Here is a 23049-nt window from a genome sequence, read left to right as displayed (position 1 = left end):
TGTTAACCATTTATTTCCTCACAATTTACTACTCAGTTTGTTTCAGACTTTCATTATACACGTGAGAAAACAATTTTCTTTCAAAAATTTATGAGCATGAATGTTTAAGCGTTAAAGCTTTTGACTTCGCTATATATGTAATCTAAACAACATTTTTAAGCACTCAAATTAATCTGTTCTACGTTTTGAGTAAATGTAAATGCTTATAAATTATTATTTTAAAAATAATGTCTGTGTAATACACTGTGCAATATACCGGATCAAATTACGGTAAAAGGTACATTTTTATCCATTTTTATCGTAGAATTTTATAGCATATATTTTACAGTAGTAATTATTTAACTATAGTGATTTTGCAATAAATATTACTTTAAAAATTACGGTATATCAGATTTTCGTTCCATAAAATTTTACGGTAAAAATGGATTATATGATAAAAAGTACCAACATCCTGGGTGTTGTAATTTTTAATAGTGTAGTTTTTTAATACGACATATCAGCTAAATTGCTATGCCCCAGCCTTCCTTACCTCTTATTTTACTGCAAGTAAACTAACTATTCATTGAAAACTATTTGAATTTTTCTAGTCATGAAAATCATGTTATATGTAACATACAGCACGCTTATTTACAGTCTTCAAATCAATTTTGAGTAGAAATCAAATATTTTAATATTTTACCAGAATTTCTTCGGCTCTGTTATCACAACTATTGCATATTAAATTATTTCCATTGAGTTGTTGAAAAGTTTTTCTTACAAAAGTTAAATATTTGAACTACTACTAATAAATCTTACTTTCTTTCCGACTTCACTAAAAAATCAAGCAAAGTTAAACATGATTTTGTAACTAAACAAGGCAAACCAGTTATAGCGCAAAAGCATAATTTCTCCAAATGCTTTTAAAACATTACTCTCTCTCTCTCTCTCTCTCTCTCTCTCTCTCTCTCTCTCTCTCTACAAATAATTTTCATATTTGTTTTAATTGAAATTACAACTTAGAAAATCAAAAGTGAAACGTAATTTTAATTAAATAGAAAAATCAAAACAGCTTAGAGAGTTATGGACCATAAAATTCAATTTAAAATTGAATTTTCCATAATTGAATATTTTAATTAAACTAGATGGAGTAAAGACCAAAAGTTCCTAATGTACATTTTCTAATCTTGCGAAATAAGTACTGGCAAGCATTAAACGCAAATATGTTATTTGTCAACATAATTACATTTAGAAAATACTCCTTTGTAAGTGAAGTACTCGATGAAAATCTTTGGGTTGTTGCCAAAGAAGATCAGCTTCGAAAAATAAAACACTAAGTTAATGTTTATATTTACATATTCGCTCACTAGAATTACCGTTTAATAGAAAATAACAATAATTTTCTTTTGGATGTTTTTGAAGATAAATTAATTTCGAACATCATTTTTGTTCCCAAAAGTGTTTACTTCTGTAACTAATCAAATTATTAAAGATTGCGTCGTTGAATAAATTATTAATTTGTCGATATATCTTAATGTCGAATAAATGGTGTTTTAAAATCTAAATAATTGATAACACGAACATATTTTAACAAAGACTTATTATTTTTGTGAATTAGTCTTATTTTGAGAAACTGCTCTTATATATTTGCTTCTCCTACTACCAATACTATAAATAAACGAAAAATTAAATGTGCTTCATGAAATATTATTGATTATTTATGCATTTAATAATTTATCTTTGTTCAAACATTTATGCTTTGCTAATATGTTAAAATGTACATTTATAAATTAAATTTAGATATCAAATTATTTACATGATTTCACTCCATTTAACGTTGCGAATCTCGCTTTTTTTAAAAAAAATACATATTAGTTATTTCTAAAATCAAGTGCTTAACCGCTCTACATGTTTGTATTAATTTGCTTGTGCTTTTTATAATCGTAAGAAGTCCTTGGGATTTGAATGATAATCATTACAATTTGCTCATGATATCAACAATAATCCAATAATCACAAAAAGTTGCTTCTAATTTAAATTAAATCATAATGCTTGTGCTTTGATAAAAAAAATCCCAAACATTTTTAAGAGATCAAAATTACAAAGAAAACAAGGAAAAGAAATATTTTTTTAATAAATAGTAAAGCATTCGCTCCACATCTCGTCGTAGGCCGGGGGGATTCATAGAGGTTAAGACTCTACATTTTCGAGATCAACGGCCATGATTGTGGCAATGTGGTCAACACTGTGCACAGGCCGTCTTTACTCCCTGGACAAGTACCCATTGATCTGAAGCAGGGTGTGCTTCAAGCTGCCAACGGGAATTGAACCCCAATTCATCACAATGACATTTCAGTGCCCTAACCACTGAGCCATCGCGGCTATAATAAAAGATGAAAAAGAAAAAAAAATGAAGGAAAAAAAAATGAAATAAACAAGTTCAAAATTAAAAAATGGTTTAAATTTTTTTTAAAAATATTTTTAAGAACATTCCATAATTAATAATTTTTTCTCCTCTATTTAAAATTTTTCTTCTTTGTTTTATTTGTATTTTTAACCTAATTTATCGGTTTTATTGATCTTTTCATTGTATATATATATAGATACATATACACATATATTTGCTTGTTTTTTCGTATATATTTTTTACTTAATGTGTTTTAATTTCGTTTCGATTTTTTTAGTGCTCCTCACGCTATTGTATTGATATATTTTACTTTGGCTATATTAATACAATATTAGAAAGCACTCCTTTTTGCGGATATAATCGTGTGGGCTGATGAAGAGATTATATTCTTTCTTTGTTTTGTCTTCCGGATTTTTAATTTTTTTTTTTTAAGATATCAAAAATTATATTTTTTTTAAATACTTTTGAAAAATTATTTTTTATAATTTTCCATACTATATATATATATATATTTGCTTACTGATAAACTTTTCTCTGTCCGGAAAATAAGGAGTGTTCAAGATTTTATTAACCCTTTTTTTCCTATTTGTTCTTTCATTGTTATGAAAAAAAGATGAGAGACCTTTATTCAGTCAGGATATTGCCTGAATACACATGAGTGATCTCAAGAAAAGGGAAATCTGCGCTAAACTCACAGAAGCAGGGATAACATTCTGGCATTGTTCCAGGAGAAAGTTGGAAGTTTACGCCTTTGTAAATTCCCTATTGCACGGAATTTCTCACTTTTTAATTCTTTTCTTCAGCATAAGACACTGAAAAGTCTCTTTTGTGTTTTTTCATTATTATTTTCATTTTAAAGATATCCTTAACCTATGTGCCTTCCTTTTTTTTTTTTTTTTTTTTTTTACCAAGAATAAGAATTGTTCTGCTATCGCATTTTGCGCTAGAATTCGCTCGAGGTAGTTCTTTTGAACAATTGGCCCACGATTACGATGGAGATCGTAAAATCAATAGTTTTGATGGCAGTTTTTCTAATAAACAAAAACAAAACGAAAGAAGATAACATAGTTGTAGGAAATCAAGAAGTATTACTTTTAAGCCTTCTAAGATGTGTTTGGACAAAATCTTCAGATTTAAAGTATTGGAAATGTTTTAAGCGCAGTGAATCGAGATGTTCTGTAAAATCAACAATCGAGAAAATACAAAAAAATCACCTTTAACATTGTTTTCTTGAAAATAAATAGAGCATTTTAAGTTTTGAAATAGTCATTGGTTAAAAACTTATTTTCTCTAAAAAAATAAATAAAAAATTATGAAAATGCCAATGTCATTAGATTTTACTGGTATTCTCTCGGTAATCTCTTTCTGGGTCGTCCTTATTAAATGAATTAATTACAATCCTCATTTTTGCCTTTGTTATTGAATTAAAATCGATATTTTTTTTGTTCTTCGAGTTTATTTTTGAAAACAAACTATAATTTTTCCTTAAATAAATATTAAGAGCAAACATTAATGTATACTGTCTTTTACACTGTAATCAGGATTAGACCAAAGCAAACATATGTTTTCTTGAAGCTAGGGTAGACATTGGGTGGTGGGGCTAGTGTAGCATGGTTTTAAGTGGAATTTTTCATTTATAAGTTAGCAACATTCGTTTTATTTTTTTCATTTTTTATTCACAATGATATCATATAGAGATGAATAAATTGAAACTTCTTAACAAACCTGATTCAATAAGAGTTAACGACTTTGTGCTAGTAAAGTTATCTGTTCTGTTTTTCTCTTTAATTAATTAAATACTAGTCAATTATTAAATAAAAAACATTGTTGTGCGCTATATTAACATAGTAAAAGTTGTTTCTATTTTTGGAGATTATGATGTTTAATTCTTAAGAAAAAAAAGCTAGGTATAGTTCTTCTAATCATGAATCTTTCATTTTTCCAGAAAAAAAAAACATTTCTTAAATCTCAAGTGAAGAAATAATTACGAAACTTTAATCGCCAGGGAATGATAGAACTAATAAGTCAGCGCGACATTTGAAGTTGACATTTAAATTTTTTTGATAGAAAAAAGAAAAGATCAAAATCTATACACCGAAGTGCCATTACATTATGACCACCCAGCTAATAACATGTAGGACCACCTTTAGCCCTCAAAACTGCTAGCACCCGCCATGGCATTGATTCCACAAGGTGCTGATAGGTAGTCTGAGGTATCTGGTACCAAGCGCTCACCAACTGGTCCTGCAAATTCCCTCACATTGCGAGGGAGTAGCGTGGCTGTGCACGAAGTCGGTTTTCCAAGTAGGACCACAAATGCTCCATTGAATTAAGGTCAGGTGAATTTGGGGCCAAGACGCGACTTGAAAGTCACTTGAATGTTCCTCGACGATTCGACCCTTATGACATGCATTATCTTGTTGGAAAACACCATCCCAGGCATGAAAAACTGTTGCCATGAATGGGTGAACGAGGTCTGCAACTATGTTCAAGTAGCTAACAGACGTCAGGGATTGTTCTATGAAGATTATGGGTCCTAATGTGCCCCATGAAAGCATTGTTCCAGGGCGAGAAACCATGAAAACCTGGGCGAGCCCATTGTTATAGATGGAGGGTGGTCATAATGTAATGGCTCTTCGGTGTATTAAATGAACTAAATTGAATGATGTTTCGAATGTATTGACTTGCGTTCAGAGTGTCTTTCTTAGTATAGTGAATTGTTCGATTCGAAACTAGTTTTTTAATTACATGCGTCAATATTTATTCTCCATTAAGGCTTCGATTAAAATTAATTTCATTATGCTTTTGAGTTGTAATCGATGACTACTTTCTCACTAACCTCATAGCTTGCCCACTCTAGCCCCGTGTAGTAGAACTAGTGAGGACAAAAACAAACTTTTTTTAAAACAGTTATTATGAAAAAACGAAACAACTTTTTTTCCAGATATAAACCATAATGTAGTAAAACGTCCCAATTATTGTTTAAAAAATCCTTCATTAATTAAAAATTAAATTTAATAAAGTTTTTTTGTTCACATTAGACACCCTCTCCATTCATTAAAATTTTTTTACAACATCATAAATAAATTTACATCGTATTCCGTTTACTTGTGCTACATTTTTTTTTCTCGTAAGATATAATTTTTCTGAAAGTCCAAAATCTTTTTGAGATAATTGCGCACTTAACTCTATTAGTTCTTCTCTTTGCTTTAATTAACTCTCTAGTATTCCCTCACGTGATCGATTGTCGTGTTATCCAATTAGTCGATTATATGCTTTCTTCTAAACAAATCCTTCGGGGAAAAAGTAGAACTCTTCCCAATGCAAAGGTTGCCATACGATATAATATGAGAAAAATAATAAAATAAATGCTAAATTATTAAATTCTACTGAACGAGTTATGTTTATTTAGTGAGTTTTCATTAAATCACTAACAATTTTACGTAAAAATAAAATTGTTTCTGTTCTGCATGTGCGTTAGAGTAGTTTTTGTAAAATTATTAAAGGTGACTACTATTTAATGTAACTGCTACTTAACTCAATATTTAGTTTCAAAACTGTTAAGAAAATTCCTTTTTTTTTCGGTAAAAAGGGTTTAGTACTCAGGCGGTGATGGATAATAGCCCCATTTTAGGTTATGAGCGTGGTTTTACACTTTGACGCATAATTTTTATTGAACATATTTCCATACTTTTTTTAAAAATTATTTTCTATTGATTTAGGTCAAAATGAGTGAAAAATATTATGCATTTAGCATTTTATTAGTTAATGGTTATAGAAAACATAAAACACTGGTGTATTTTTTTGCGCTAAAAGTAAGATTTCTTCCAAACAGGGATAACTTCTAAAAACAATAACTTTTTAAATTTGACTTCTTTGCAATTACTTAGATATACGAAAAAGAGTTATTCATCATTGAAGTTTGTTTAATTTATAAAATCAGTTATTGATTAATTTTGGAAAAAAAAATTCAAGGTACTTTTTTTTGGACTTTATGTATTAGCACAAATATAATTCCTATAATCTAACAGATTTTTTAGTAACTATTAGACTATGTTTTATAATTAAAGAATATCTAAATATTCTTTTGCTTATAATTAGAGCGTCAGAAAAAAATATATGAAAGGGACACCTAGTGTCCCATCTGCGCCAAATTATGAGATAAAAATAAGTTGTTCAAGTGTTATTCGATGGTCTTAAGCGTCACTGTGTCTTTTGTTTAGCTAAAAACACTGACTGTGGTTACTTTGAAAATTTCTTTCATAATATATTAGTATAACGATTAATGTTTAGAATATTTAAATTTAGTTTTAAAAATGAAAACACTATTTAAAAGCCTTAGTAGATTACACAAAATAAAATCTTTTAAATCTCAATTAGTATGAAAGCATGAAACTCAATTTTAGTTACATTAATTTTCTGTTAAAAATGTAATTTAGTAATATCATCGTTTCTAGTTTTCTGGTCTCTGATATTTAGATAATCCTTAACGCGAATATCGCAGGCGTGTAATTCCGTTTTCCAGTCGGATTTAACTGAAACATGATTAGACACGCAGAGATATTTCCCATTCATCATCTAATGCTGATTAGTAATTATGCTTTTCGATTGGCTGATTCATTTTAGTGTAAACATAATCTTGCCCATCAATTGACTAAAGGATGTTGCTTCTGATTTCTATCATAGTCGTTCTTCTCTGAGTCATACGCAGATGAAACGCATCTTTGTCCCTTTTATAAATATTTTTTTTCCTGATGTTCTAATTACTAGCAAAAATATATTTCGGTGTTTTATAATAAAATAAAAAAATTGTTGACAGCTAATAATAAAATCTGTTAGATTTTTGGTACTATATTTTGGTACTGAAAATTTTTTTTCCATTCATATTCAAATGTTTATCAATAATTAATTTTGTTAATTAAAGTAATTTCTACGATAAATAACTGTTTGTCTTAGATCTAAATAACTACCAATTTGAAAAATTACTGTTTGGAAGTGAGCCGTCTTTGGAAGATTTAATATGGAAAAAGACACCAGTGTTTCATGTTGCTACTAATAAAATCTGTTAGATTTTTGGTACTGTACTTAGGTACTGCAATTTTTTTTCCCATTCATATTCAAATATTCATCAATAATTATTTTTGTAAATTAAAGTAATTTCAACGATAAATAACTGTTTGTCTTAGATCTAAATAACTACCAATTTGAAAAATTATTGTTTGGAAGTGAACAGTCTTTGGAAGATTTAATATAGAAAAAGACACCAGTGTTTCATGTTGCTACTAATAAAATCTGTTAGAATTTTTGTACTGTACTTTGGTACTGCAATTTTTTTTCCATTCATATTCAAATATTTATCAATAATTAATTTTGTTAATTAAAGTAATTTCTACAATAAATAACTGTTTGTCTTAGATCTAAATAACTACCAATTTGAAAAATTACTGTTTGGAAGTGAGCCGTCTTTGGAAGATTTAATATAGAAAAAGACAGCAGTGTGTCATGTTGTATTTCATAATCATAGATAATTAAAATGCTAAACATAATATTTCCCCCTTATTTTGCGTAAATTAGTGCAAAATAATAAAAAACGTATGAAAAGTATATTTAATAAAAATTATGTGGCAAGAGAATGATACAGATTTAAAAATTCATATTTCGAATATTCTACAAATGAAACTTTTCTTGTGTATGTAAATTTAAACTTTAGTTTGTTTTAGTTAGTCAACTCTAGTTTAATCAACTTTAAAGCAAGATTTTATTTTACTAAGCATTTATTGAAACATTAATTAAAGTTTTTTTAAAGTTGAAAGTGGAATAATTTTTAAAATTAAATAATTTTTAATTCTCCACTCCAGCATAGTTCTCCCAAAACGACATGACGTCCATCATCTTCAAAAACACAATATTCCACGATATTATATTAACGTAAAATAATATTTTCTGATTTTTGTACGAAAAGATTATTATGCCAAATAAGGAGATTTTGCACCCTTCTCGCACCAACTTCCACGATTGCTTTGCGAATATTTTTGTTTTTTGGTGATAATCATATTTAAAAATCAGAATTGAAAATTATTAAACTGAAATGTCTTAAAATGTTTTATCCTATTAGCTCAGATCTAGTTCCTAAGACTTATTTTTCAATTTTATTGGAAGAAACTTTAAACCGAAAAAATAACTCTTGCGAAAAGTGCGAAAAGTTAACTCTTTTCCATTGCAATTTTAAATTATTAATTTATGATAATTATTTTAAATGTCATATGTTTACTGTACACGTTGTTAATAAATATTATACAATTAAATATAGCTATTAGAAACCTAAATATAATTAGTAGAGAATATAGAATTACTTTAATTTAATAATGAAATATAGCTTTTAGCTTTAAACTATTAACCTTAAATAAGATTGTTATTTTTAATTGTCACGATTGTCACGATTTTTATGTTTATTTTAACACAATTAGTTGCAATAAAAAGCACAAGTGAAGTATAAAATGTCTTATAACTAAATTAAAAAAATGTATATTAATTATCTTTAAAATCAAAATATAACGAAAAAAAATATATAAATTTTGCTGGCTAATAACATTATAACTTTCATTAATATCACATTGATAACAGCCAAAGATTTCAAAATCTTCTTTGATTATCAAGGATCCTATCATTTTATTTTTCCGGCCAACTAGACAAGAAATGATTTTAGTCCATTATCCTTTTATCTTTTATATATAAAAAAAACAATATGTCATTAACAGCAGAAAAAAAAATTTCTGGGAAAAAATATTTCATTTCAACCAATAATTATTAAATTTTTTATTTTGAATAAAAAGTACTAATAAAATTATATTTTTCTTACAGTCATATATTTATATTTACAGTCATATATTTTTCTTACAGTCATATATTTATATTACAGTCATATATTATATATACATTATATTTTTCTCACAAAAGATGTTTTCAAAATACTTTCTCTTCTGATCACCATATCTCCTTACGTTCATGCCATTGAAAATTTTTACTATGATATTGGATAGCATTTTAAATATTTTCTAAGTAACTATTCTCTGTTTATTATTCCCCATAAGCTCTTTCGGGAACTAAACAAATATAGAAGTCTAGACTTTACGAAGTGCCATTGGCCAACTCCTCTTGCGAGACAATACAAATAAGGGAAGAATTTCGAAATTCCCTTTCTGATTGATTCCAAGAAATCTCGGGGAAATATTTCCCTGATAGAAACATTTCGCAGTAAAGGAAATATAAAGATATATATATATTATTCTCAGATATCTCTTTCTCGATATATTGAATTTATATCTGATGAAATGAAATATATCTATATTTAGATCATATTTTCCTGGAAAATATTTTTTCCTAATAAAAGTAATTTGTTTCAATAAATTTTAAACATTTCTTATAACGAGCTTTCAAAGATAGTTTAAAAATATCAAAAGCAACTGTTAATAGTCTAGTGATTAGATTACTAAGTTTGCTTAAAGTTGTCACTTTAATGTTTTAACTTATAATTTGCTGGGAATGCATTCTCGTTAGGTTCATATAAATTTGAATGTACAAAATCTTTATTAGGATACAATTACAATGACTAATTCTCCTATTTAAAAGGATTTTATCACAACTGGAACCCTAGGTTCCGCTATAAGTATAAGCTCTCATATTAGCTTATTCTGATAAATGGTTTGATTAATAATGAGTACTGACGCACAGTGTAAAAACTTTTGGGATCAACTTTAATAAACCCAAAATGTATGGTAATTTTTTTTCATTTATATGGAAACGGTTTTCCGGAAATTCTGGTTCTTAAAATTATATTCCTTATTTCCACACATTTAGTAAAACATACAAAACTGATACCTAAATTTAACCGAAAAAATAGTTTTTATGCCATGCTCTAAGTTATCATTATAAAATTACCAAATTTTACTTTTACGATATTACTTTTTTATTACTTTTTAATATTGCTTTTTACGATTGTGACGAAACCTACTCCTGGTATACGCTTCGAGCAAAAATATCGCCAACGTAATGAAATAACTTCTTCGAGAAACGAATTTCGTCAAAGTTAATAAAATATTTCGTAATTCCATTTTTCCAAAAGGAAAAAAAGAACTCCCAGTGTCTAATGTATTTAACTTTCCTAATAATCACTTTAACGAAAAACCACACAGACTCCACAACAAGGACTGGTAGATAAAATATATATGGGTGATTTTCACGAAATATGACAATTCACTGTCTCTTGCTCCAAGATCTAATACTATAATACTAAAAGAACTTTTTTTTAAAACAATTAATAAATAGCATTGCTGTTAGCATTTTAAAATGACTTTGCACTAGCATTGACTGTTTTGTACAGTTAAAAAATTTAATTGAACTTCAAAATGTCATTTTCCTGGCATGTCTCAAGCAATGTTTCGAATAATAACTAGCTTCAAAACTTCCTATAAATTTTTTAATATCTAATTTTTTTTATCTCAACCGGTGTAAGCATTTCTAGAATATACGCAGAGGGTATTATTTACAAAAACTTTGTTTAAATTAATTTTTTTCTGTCAATAAATTGTATGTCCCAAGAAAATCTGTCATTTTCCTGGCTACTTTTATTTAGTGGTTTATAACCAAAATAGATAGAGCCAGCAATCAATATCTTATGTTGATTGATTGATAAGATACCCTCCTATATGAACATGTCTTGTTGCATGAATAAAGAAACAATTTTTTGGTTCAAAATCCATTTCAAAAATTTTTTCAATGTGAGTAGGTTTTTGTGTTGTCATTTTCCTGGCTTCTTGAAACCATTAATAACATAAACTACATAGATTTATCTGAGTTATTTTAGGAAATCCTGTTGTTTTCTACAGAATATAAACGTCTTAGGCCAAAATATTTAATTAAAGTAAAGCTGTATGCCATTAAATGGCGAATTTGTCATTTTCCTGGCTTATGGCATTTTCCAGGACATTGAAGTGTTACCAGAAATTTTTTTTAACTGCTAATACTGTAAGGAGGGAAAGCAAATATTAACCTAATACCAAGTTTATGTATGATTGTAATATGGTTGGATGTAATCAAAGTTATTTATTTATTTATTGATTGATTATTATACATAATTTCATTCTGTACATATCAGCAACAAAAATTTTTTTAATTCCTTCTACAGAGGATAAAAAAGAATTAATTTAAGCAATTTATGGTTCATCTAACATAAAGGCTTAAGTTGAGTTAATTACTATTAATTTAAAATGACTGTTTTTTAAACTTCTAAGCTAATATGTCATTTTCCTGGCATCCAAGATTTGGTGAATTTCTATTTTATTTTTTTCCCAAGCAAATGTCGATAAACTAATCTGCTGTCTATAAGATATTACTAAGTGTAACTAAAGAGGTATACAAAAAAATTTTTAGATTATTTTGACGACTTTAACACTACTGGTCCTTAAATTACTACACCAGGAAGGAATACAAATAACAGAATGATATTTATTGGGCACATACATTATAGTTGGAAGAACAAGTGATTATATTTTCAGGATAATTGTATGTATAGATCCAGAGGAATCAGTACTCAGAGCAGTCTTTCCTGGTGGCAATAACAGCAGTTATTCTCCTAGGCATCGAGTCGAACAGAGATTGAATAGCATGGACGGGTACAGCATTCCATTCAGCTTCAACATTATGCCACAATTCACCGACTGTAGTGACTGACAAGTGGTGGCGTGCCACTCGTTCTGCAACCATTGACCAGACGTTATCAATTGGCGAGAGATCAGGAGAACGTGCTGGCTAAGGCAACAGGCGAACATGTTCTGTGTCAAAAAAGGTTAAGATAGTGCGGGCAACATGCGGTCGTGCATTGTCTTGCTGAAAGGTAGCGTTATGGAGGCCTCGAAGAGAAGGCAGAGCAACTGGCTCTGACACATCAGAAATGTAACAGCTGCTGTTCAAAGTGCCGGCAATGTGAATAAGAGGTGATATCAAATGCAAGCTGCCAGTGGACATTCTCCACGATGTCGCCAAACACGAATGTTATCATGATGCTGTATTTGTCTGAACCTGGATTTGTCTGAAAAGACGACGTCATGCCATTCTTGCGTCCAGGTTCATCGTTGATCACACCATTGGAGGCGCTCCTGCTTGTGATACAGTGTCAAGGGTTGCCGAAGCCATGGTCGCCGTGCTGAAAGTCCATGCTGCTGCAAACGTTATCGAACTGCTCGTGAAGACACTTGTTGTCTTGCATATAACCCAATTTGTTGACTCAGGGTTCGTGATGCAGCTGTACCATCCCTTAAGGCCATGTGGATAGCATATCTGTCTTCTAGGTTGTTAGTTACGGGGGCCACTGAAATCCTGCACGGCGTTCCATATGATCGCCATAAGCCCATCGATTCCATATTTTGCTAACAGTCATGGGATCTCGAGCAACGTGAGCAGCAATACTTCGGTATGATAAACCGCATTCCCGGTAGGCCACGATTCAACCTCGATCAAACTCAGACACGTGCTAGTAGGCATTTCTCTTTCTTACACGAGGCATAACAAGACTTTTTTACCCAAGAACAATACTCAAATTCAATTTCTGTATGAGAAACTTACTCTTAAATTTCTTCTTTTATACAAATTGTAGGTATCGCTACCGTCGCTGCTTTGCATGAATGCTCTAATAAGCTAATCATTTGCATACCACAACATGCTTTATCCGTCTTGCAAGTTTTACTTTCATGATGTGTCGCCTTCCTGGTGTAGCAGTTTTAATGACCAGTAGTATATTTGAGAGTTCACGTTTCGTCATAAATCACGTGATTTCATGGCGAAATAATTCTCAAAATACTGCTCAAGAATTGCTAAATTTTTAAAAGTAAATGTTTTACTTCTGAGAGTGCTGATGCCAGAATTTTTTTTTTGAAAATCAAAGCATTATGCCATATTTTTTATTAATTGTTTTTAAGATAAACCATTTAGGATATAATTTGGTACTATAAATTAAAAAAAAAGTTCTAATGGGCTCTAAAGATACTTATTTGTCACTTATTAACAAGCTTTTAGATGTATTCCGACACATTTTCATCATTTGGCAGGATTTCAAGCAGGCGCCACAAAGAACTGGTAGTTTCTTTCAAACTAGGTTAATTCTGTGTATTTATTTATGAAAGGATATTGTTTTTTACTTTCAGCGTTGAGACCTAATATAACAATGCAAAAATATGGTTCTACCTTAATCTGAAATGTGGTTGGTCGAATTAATTCTTATAAATAACTGTAAATAAATATTATGAAATAATATAACTATTTTCTAATTATAAAACATTCAAAAATGTCCCTCCTTTGAAATGACTTTAGCGATTTGTACCCCTTGATACCTCCAAGTGCAACTCTGGTAATCTTAAATCCAGATATTGTGTAAAAAATAAAAGAAATAAAACAAAATTCTCTCATTAAATATTTTCTTTTCATTGAAAAGTTTTCCTTTCTCATATTTTCCATTCACTTTTCACAACACGTTTTTCGTTTTTCCCTACTATTTTTTCGCCATTCTCTACTCATTTCCATCAGTAGGGTTGATGTCCATCATAACGCCTTCCATTCGAGTGCTGGGCTTTTAGGAGGAAATGAGGAAAAACGATGCCACTAATATAGGAATTGAGACTCTCTCTAATGAGATTCCTATTGAATCCCAAAAGGAAATCCATTAGAGAACTCTAGTTGAAGAGAGGGCTCTTTGCCCAATGTAATACGAACGGTCGTAATAATTGCCGGTGTGTGTGTGTCTGCCAGATATCGGGAGTCCAAATCAAACCTTGTTTGCATATTTCCTGTCCATTGTGAGGGGGCGTAGGTAATTAGCTGTCGAGAGAGCGTCTCTCTAGATTTCTGACCATGATATTGTGTCTTGTTGGGCAAACTTCCTCCCATCATTATTTGCCATCCGAGACTCCTGTCTGTAAATTCAACTTATTTAGAAATTTTTAAGGATAGCTTTGGAGACAGCAGTCAAATACAATTAAATTTAAATGATCCTTCCTGAATTTATCATATTATGTCATTCCAAATAAAGTAATGCACATAAATTAAAATTTAAAATGTCTTATATGTAAACTGCGCTTTGAAATATGACTATTTAAAGTGATTTTTTTTTATGCGAGAGTAAAAGTCTAGCAAATTCAGCTGGTGCATAATAGCTATATTAGGAATAATTATCAAGAAGTGTTTGTCTTGCTGTTTAATAAAATGTACGCATTAATTGAAAAAAAAAGAATTTCGTTTCAGCTACCACTAAAATTTTCATTAAATAATTTTTAGCTTAATTAAGAACTTCGTTAAGAAACTAATTAAGTAATACTTTTATTATAAATCACTTTCTTGCATTTCTCCTATTTCTGAAGTAAAAATGACATTCTATTGGAATGAAATATGCAATTTGTATCGAATTAAATTCAACTTACTAGTGAAAGCTGCCTTGCTAAAATTTTATATAATACTGTTTAACTTTTTGTTCCTCAATTATTTTGCAAAAATTGCGGTAAATTGCATGATTTTCAAAATTTATGACAATTTTACCAGGGCATATTCAAAAAATTTTATTTTATTTTATTATTTCTTATTAAGTTATTACTTTTCATAATTTAAGTTTGTCAGCATATTTGCGGTCACCCCCTTAAACCATTAAGATTAAGTTCTAGATCATGAAGATAGGATCATTTGATCAAAAGTTAGTCAGGGTAATCCTTGTTTGTTATTTATTTATTTATTTTTTTGCCTATTTGGTGTGGATCGGTTAAGAATTGCGAATGCGTGTTCGGTACATGTGCACTCATATACACATAAGCATTTTGCTTTCTTTACAAATATTGGGATTTAATATCAGAGTTTTATCATATCAAATTATGCAGTGAAATTTCATATTAGAGCTCTATCATATCTTATATCACTGTTATAGTGTACAACACTGGATTTAATAAAGGGACTATTATTATTTCTCTTATAAAACAATTTATTCTAAAAAATAGTTTAATATAATTCTCCTTTATTAAATGAAATTAGTTAATACATTCAGTTATGGGTTATAATCACGTTAAAAGTAAATTTATTATAACTGACTTAAATAAAAGTTCAAATAAAGTCTAAGTTAAATAAAAGATAAGCAAGAAAAATGAGTATAAATATTGGTATTCTTTGAGTAAGGTAATATCATTTTGAGAAAAAGTAATATTTGTTTGTAAACATTCCATAAAGAAATTCTGAAAATATAATCCGCATAAAATGAAAAAGAAAAATTTCATTTTGATAAAATGTTGTTTTTGGATTCTTTTTTGGCTTATTGTGTTATTAGCATGCTATTTCCTGATATAGTCGACAAACAGGGCAGATTTTGTTTCCATAAAGTAAAATATATGTACGTTGCATGCAATATCAAATATTTTAAGATAGATTTGTAATTGCAACGTTAAGAAAAATATGTTGATAGCTATTATTTTACTATGCAAATGCATTTTGAAATCTATGTGCATGTGGGTGAAAATATATCCCGTAGTAAATGAAACTCTTTGCTCCTTTCATATCTCTTAATTCTTCACGTTACCAATAAGTGATAATTATATGAAATGATATATTTGTTCAGAATGTATGAAATTCCATCTTTATCATATCATACTTTGAAATATACGAAGAAAAATGCTACAAGAGATATATTAGTTGTTTCATATGTGTTCATATCAATTTTCAAAAGGAAGTTTTAAAAATATTGTTTCTATTTCAGATATTTGGAGATTATTACCATCTTCGGCATAGGAAGATTTCAAAAAGATCTTTGGATAGAAGTATAGATCATCACATAGCATTGTCTAACGAACAGCAGGTGAGTGATTGTTTTCAAATGTGTTTGTTTGCTTTTTCTTTGTTAAATTTACATATATTTTTTCTCTTTTGAACGCAAAATATTTTTCCTTTACGATAAGAAAACTGTTTTTCAGTTAAAAAAAACTATCACATACTTTCGGAGGGGGGTACAGAAATTATTTGTGCTTATTAAAGTACTTAATAAATGTTAAGTAAATGTTTAAGAAATGTTTTTCTTCATATTTTTTGGAATGCACTTAAACATCAGAAACAGCCAGTTTCGTATGTTTCTACCTTAGATCTTCGTAATCACACAGCTTTCAATCTTTTAAACCAAACACAAAACATTTATTTACTTTTGAAATGTCTATGTAATAAACTGAAATAAATAAAAAAAATTAATTAATAAAAACGTGAAATCAAGTTAAATAAAAATCGTGAAAAAATCCTTTAATTTTATAGTTAGAATTTTTTCTTTTTCGAAATCTGCAGACTAAGCTGATTACAGAAATGCAAAAATTCTTACTTAAAATAAAAAACTGTTTATAATACTAATTAAATTAAAATACAATTTGCAATACAACTGGTAATACAGTTTGCAATACATCCTTTCACAGCAATAAAGAAATTGCTAGTTATGGGAAATATAAATTTGTTAATTACTTTAACGCGAAAAAAAGTATAATAGTAAAATAAAAGCCCTAAATTAAACAGACTCTTAAAACTAAAGTAGTTTTAAGTATTTCGGTTTCAGACTACCCTGCATCTTACAAGGCCTCTCAAAACTACAAACGTACTTAATTTAAAAATAAAAAAACGAAGTTTATTTTGATATTCCATTTTTTTTTCAGCTGCTCGTTTTTAAACTAAAATATGGTTTTTTAAATATGGTTTATGGTTACTAAAATATGGTTTTATGGTTTATGGTTTATTTCTTTAAGGAAGAAATATTATAATTAATTTTAGATTTTGTTTTAAAAATAATGTATTATTAATTTAGCATATTACTAAAAGCATATTTCTACAACTATCATATTACTACCAATTATCGTATAAAATTAGTATTAAAAATTTCGTAATTCTAAGTATACATCAAAATTATCTAATTTTTGAGCATCGTGACTGATTTTTTGGAGTTTTAATTTGATATCCCCGAAAACTCACCTAAAATCAAGCTGCTTTCAACAAAAATAAATAAATAAATAAAATTTATACATCACAAATAACAGACGTCTTTAATATAAGTTAAAGAAAAGGACACATACATCGAACTTATTATACTATCCAAAATATCGCTTTATTATTCTACTAAGTGCTTCAAATCCTGGTAAACCAGAATTTCAAGCACTTATGTATAAATGTCTAAATGAGTGAAATCGTAAGCGTTTATTTACAGTTTAATGCAAAAACTATTATAAAATAAATTTCTGTTATAAAATTTCACACCGAGAAATTCTACTGTATCATAAAATTTTTAAACTGAACTACTAAAGATTACAAAGATTGCCAATCCTTTGAATAAAACATTAGCTGAAAACAAGTAATAAAATAAAATATTTCGTGACAAAAGCAATAAACTGTGTTCTATTTTATGTTTATTTTGCTCAAATTCAAGTATAACTAGTTTAGTTATCTTTTTCATGTAAATAATGTCAGATATTGTGTTAACTTTTACTCGGTGATAGCCCTGACCCAAGCTGTATTACTTATTCACTTTGCTATCGATTTGCATCTGAGATTAAGTTGTTAAGTGTAAAAAATATACGTCACTTTTTCTCGTCGCGTGTTCAAACATTTTTGCTAATAAATAAGATTTGTTTTATTAAAAAAATGTTCTCTTTTCCATACAGTTATAACAATTCAGAGTTCTTTTCCTGATTGGATTTTTTAAATTTTACATAGTTTTAAATAATAAGCATTTCTGAATAATAAGTAATGTCAAAAATAATTAATAGTCTTTTAAGTATACTTAAGGAGTATACTTATAAAATTTTCAAAGTATGAGTTATTTTTTTAACTTAAAAACAAAAGTTAAAACCAAAAGTGTGAAGCAACAAAAAATCTGAAAAATATTTCCAGTTACTTATAATTTAAAATAACATTTTTAAATAATCGTTCTCCAAATTGTTTTTAAAAATGCAATTTCTTCCTATAATAAAAATTGTATGATTTTTTATGTATTTTGAATAATTTGATTGCTTTTCTTTTATAAGCAATTACTTTTTTTTCGATTTACCTAGTCTAAAAGCATTACGCCTTAAGTATATGCATATTACAGCTTTACATACAATAATGCAGCTACAAAGCTTTAATTTTTTCACTGTTAGAATTTATGTTCCAAAATTACGGTAAGATAGCCGGCAGCGGTGTGTCTGTCCAATTAACCGTAAGGTTTACTGCAAAGAACATTTTTTGCTTTTATTGTTTTGAAACCATTTACAACTAGTTAAAAAAAACATCATCACAAAACTCTACAGTCTCTTAGCCATTTACGACTAGCATGATTTTAAACCCATAGAAAGGAAATTTATTTAGTCATTGGTGCTTTGGTTGAGTTGTGTTTTTTTAAATGTACCATGAAATGTGGTTTAATTAGTTTGTTTCCCCTGCCTTAAGAGATATGATATACTGAACTTTCTTGCGTTAAGCAGCTTTATGGTGCCGTCATTTATATATGAATGAAAGTATCGTGTTTTAATAGTCCAGGTTCACAATTTGGAAAGTACAAGACACTGGAAACTCTTCATGTGTTGAAGGGAATAGGTGAAGTATTGTGGTGTCAGTACAAGAATTGGGACCCGATAATGAGATTGACAGATTAACCCTCTCAGCTATCATACATACTAGGTTGCAAGGGACTATGTGGTTTCAATAGGTGGACCGGGTGCGATGAAATTCTGGTTGTGTTACCGTTATCAGGAGGACGCAGTTAATTAACGATTTATCTTACAGTTAGCAGTTTGAATACCATCGTATCTACGGTTATTTGACTATTTTGTTTTAATATGGTAAAATAACAATTAATTATATTGTTATTTAACTATTTTTTCCGAAAAATCTTTAGCAGTATCTAATAATCAGCAATTCAAGATTAAAATTCGAAGAAAGAAACTAAGTCACATATTTCCAGAAAATAGTAATTTTAACTGGATTTTTTTTAAAAATGTAGTTTTTTTAAAAGGAGCTTGATTAATTTAAAAAAAAATTGAATGAATATCATTAATCCATTACGAAATAAATCTATTTCCTTTTATGTTAAACATATGAAAGAAATAATCTCGAAGAAATGCAATAAAGATCAAAGAAGTCTTTTTTTGCTGCTATAACTAGAAAGCAGGAACTGAGTGTTAGAAGAGGCTTTAATTTACAAAAGTGGATGTTTTTTCTTTGGTTCCCGCTTTGCTAAATGATCAGTAATTGGAAAAATTCCTCAGTTCTTCCAGGTGTTCTCTTTCCTACCGTAAGTCTTCTTCCTTGTGGAAACGATACTCGAGAACTATCTTCTCTTGTTTTTCATCTAATTTCTTTTATTTTTATTCTTTCAAGAGAGAATCCGAAACATTCGTGAAATGACTTTTCTTTTGTTCGAGATGTTGCCAAGCTGTCTTTTATTTCAACGCTGAGTTGCCTCTCACAGTGGCAGAATAGTTCTAGAGAATTCTAATTTTTAAGTTCTTTACTTTTAAAATTGGATAAGTTGAAATCTATTCTATCGATTTCAGTCTAAATTTTAAATTTTGTTACTTAAAATTACAAAAATTGGAACGATGTAAAAATTTTTAAACTACATAATCCGAAAATGCTTTGACTATTATCAAATAACGTAATAAATAATTGTAAAAAATTGTTTTTAGATAGAAAACACTTCTCGAGATATAGTGAGAAACGCAAAATGTGAAATTACCATAAAGATGTCCAAAATCTCGACTGCTTTTTTGCCTAAATTATTGCAACCTTTTTTTCCAGATTGAGGTTTTGTTCAGTAATTTGAGTCCCAAGAATCAAATCCGTCGAAAAAAAGCTATGAACGTGTGTTTTTGTGAATTTCGTTGCTCAAAATATCGTCTTCTCTAATTAGTATATTTAATGTTATGTCCTTAATATGAGATGTCCCTAATATGTGAAAATAGAATATTCTTAGGGTTTTTTCTGAGGTCTGTTGTAATAGGTCAAGAGGGGAGGGCTACGGGCTTGGGCTTGTGCCTCAAATATCCTGCAAAATTTGATGAAAAAGACTGCCTGCCGAATTTAGTTCTTGAAACGTATTTTTCAGGTGTACTTGCAATTAAAAAGATCAAAATTTTTTAAAAAAAATATATCAAGCTCTTATTTTTTGTTCTTTCATATAGAGAGCATTTTAATTTTCAAATAAATAAAACTGTTGTTTAAAATTGCTTATTAGTCAAATATCAATTGCATGTTATCACCATAAAATATTATTAAATCATTTATCGTTAACTTCTTTTGGACATTTAATATACTATTAAAAAAAATACAACATGAAAAATAAATAATAACGCAGACAAAAGCATGAAACAAATGCAGGTGAGGATGATAAGTATTTCGTATTTTTTACAGTGTTGTCGAAATTTTTCTTATTTACCTTTAAAGTTAGTCAGACAAAAACATGAAACAAATGCAGGTGAAGATGATAAGTATTTCGTATTTTTTACAGTGTTGTCAAAATTTTTCTTATTTACCTTTAAAGTTAGTCTTTTTTTTCCCCTATTTTTTACTTTTGATTCATTTTCATTAGGTCGTCATGGGTTCTTTAAAATTTAAGCGATTTAAAGTAAAGCATTTTTTTTCTGTTTGTTTCAACACTTACAACACAAAATAAAAAAGCTTTTAAGCAAAAAGAACATGCTTATGCTTACAAATCTAAGCTTTTGTTTCTAGATCCCATTTCTTACATTTAAGTTTTTTTTTCTATTTAGGGTAATTGTTTGAATTAGCATTTGTTTACTTACTTGCAGGCTCCGCTAATACCGTGGTTGCTTCTAATTCCTTACTTTTTCTTTAAAAGTCGATAAAAAGGTCATTTTATTTTACGCAAACGCATTTTAGTAATTTATTAAACTTAACGAAATGAAACGATTCTTGAATTTGAAAAATAATCAACTGTACTTAAAAAAAGAAAATTAAATTTAGGAACACAGAATGAGTTACACGTTAAGAATTAATGAGAAGTAACTTACTTGCTAACAATTTATAACGATGACCTTAAACCATATAACAGTCGACGTAAGAAAAATTTTTCTCACTCTTCAATCTCAGCATTCTTAAGAATTTCGATGTAAATCTAAAATAAAAATCTGGCTACATCTAGTCACTTTTTAATTTTTTTTTATCCATTTTTTCGTTACCTTTTGCATAAAGTCAAGAGTGAGTTTATAAAATTAAAATTGCAAGAGAGATCAATTTTTCCACAACAATGAGTAAATAATAATTTTTATTTTAAGAAGAAAAAATTTTAAAAAAAAGCATTTCAAAATGTCGAAGAGATTGGAATTTTGATAGAAAGAAAAACTCTCGTTAATTTTACAATTAAAAGTTAAGTTCTGTTGTTGCATTTCAGCGGTCAGTCGATCGGAAAACATGATTTTTTACTACAAATTTACCAGTAAAAAAGCGTGTTTTCCCATTTTGAATTAATATTCCAACTAATAATTGATTGCTATTTTTCGAAATAATAATCGATTAATAATTTTTTTACATCGAACTCCTTGCACATTTTGTACAGACTTTTCTAATTTCTAGTTACAAAAGCTTATAGTTTGTGCGAGGAAAAATAAAATGTAACGTAAAACAAAAAAGTGAAAAACAATTTTCAAAAAATCAATTAAATTGCTAAAATTTTGCTATATTTCGGAGAAAAAAAAACTCTTTCTTAAGTTTGTAAACAAATAGGACCCTTTCAGCATGCTAATTTTCAACTTTGTAATTGCATCTCTGTGACTTGTAGAGCAGCCGGCATAGTATTTTCCCCACATATTTAACAGTTATTAATTCTTGAACTATTAGTAGAATTTTACCTTTTTTGATTTCATCATTATTCCTGTTTATTTTTCAACGCACCTTATTTATTTCAAGTTTCGAAATCTCATAGTTTTTAAGTGTCAAACCAAATTGAAAGATTAAATTGAACACTGTAAACAGTGGTGCTGATGGTCTTACAATTTTTTAACAACAGTAATTTTTATCATCGTTCCTCACGTAATTATTTTTATTATAGTTCGTCAATTAAATTTTTGTTAAATAGGATATTTTTTATAAAAATTCCTTACTTTAATAAATCATCCATTTTTTAACCTGAAGATTTTTGAATTTAAATTAACTTGATGAATGAAAATTATTCTTTTTTTTTGGTAATTTTGTTTGCACATTCTTTTAAAATATCTTCATCAAACTTTATTGTACCTTATTGTAAGCCTCATCTCCTTTTCAGGTTACATGGTTTTCCCAACAAGTTCTAAAAAAACGGAAAAAGAGAGATTTCAGAGAGGACATTAGCCAATCAGATATCAGAACAAACTTAAATGATCCACGGTGGCCTCAAATGTGGTACTTGGTAAGTTTTTACCAAAGTTTTCCTTTTTGAGTTAGTTTCTTACAAATACTTTTCTAAATATGTGTAAGAAACTTACAAGAAAATAAATATATGGAAAATTTTGTTTTTAAACACTTGTTTTGTGTTCAATGTGACATGTGTATAAGATAAGTTTGCTTTATATATATATATACAAAATAAAAAAGCTTTTAAGCAAAAAGAACATGCTTATGCTTATATATGAATGAAAGGATCG

At 28.6% G+C, this 23049-nt stretch overlaps 1 protein-coding gene across 1 annotated transcript in view; it reads left to right on the top strand.

Moving 5' to 3' along the window:
* The window catches only part of LOC139426087 (uncharacterized), a 183565-nt gene that overhangs the window by 98534 nt on the left and 61982 nt on the right, over nt 1-23049 (top strand). The window contains exons 2-3 of the mRNA XM_071183760.1: nt 16164-16262; nt 22692-22814. Of these exons, the coding sequence (XP_071039861.1) occupies nt 16164-16262; nt 22692-22814 (222 nt within the window). The remainder of the gene's footprint in view (nt 1-16163; nt 16263-22691; nt 22815-23049) is intronic.

This window comes from Parasteatoda tepidariorum, chromosome 7, assembly GCF_043381705.1.
Source record: "Parasteatoda tepidariorum isolate YZ-2023 chromosome 7, CAS_Ptep_4.0, whole genome shotgun sequence".
Lineage (NCBI taxonomy): Eukaryota > Metazoa > Arthropoda > Arachnida > Araneae > Theridiidae > Parasteatoda > Parasteatoda tepidariorum.
The sequence above is the reverse complement of the archived record's forward strand: the minus strand, read 5'-3'. Positions and strand labels throughout refer to the sequence as shown.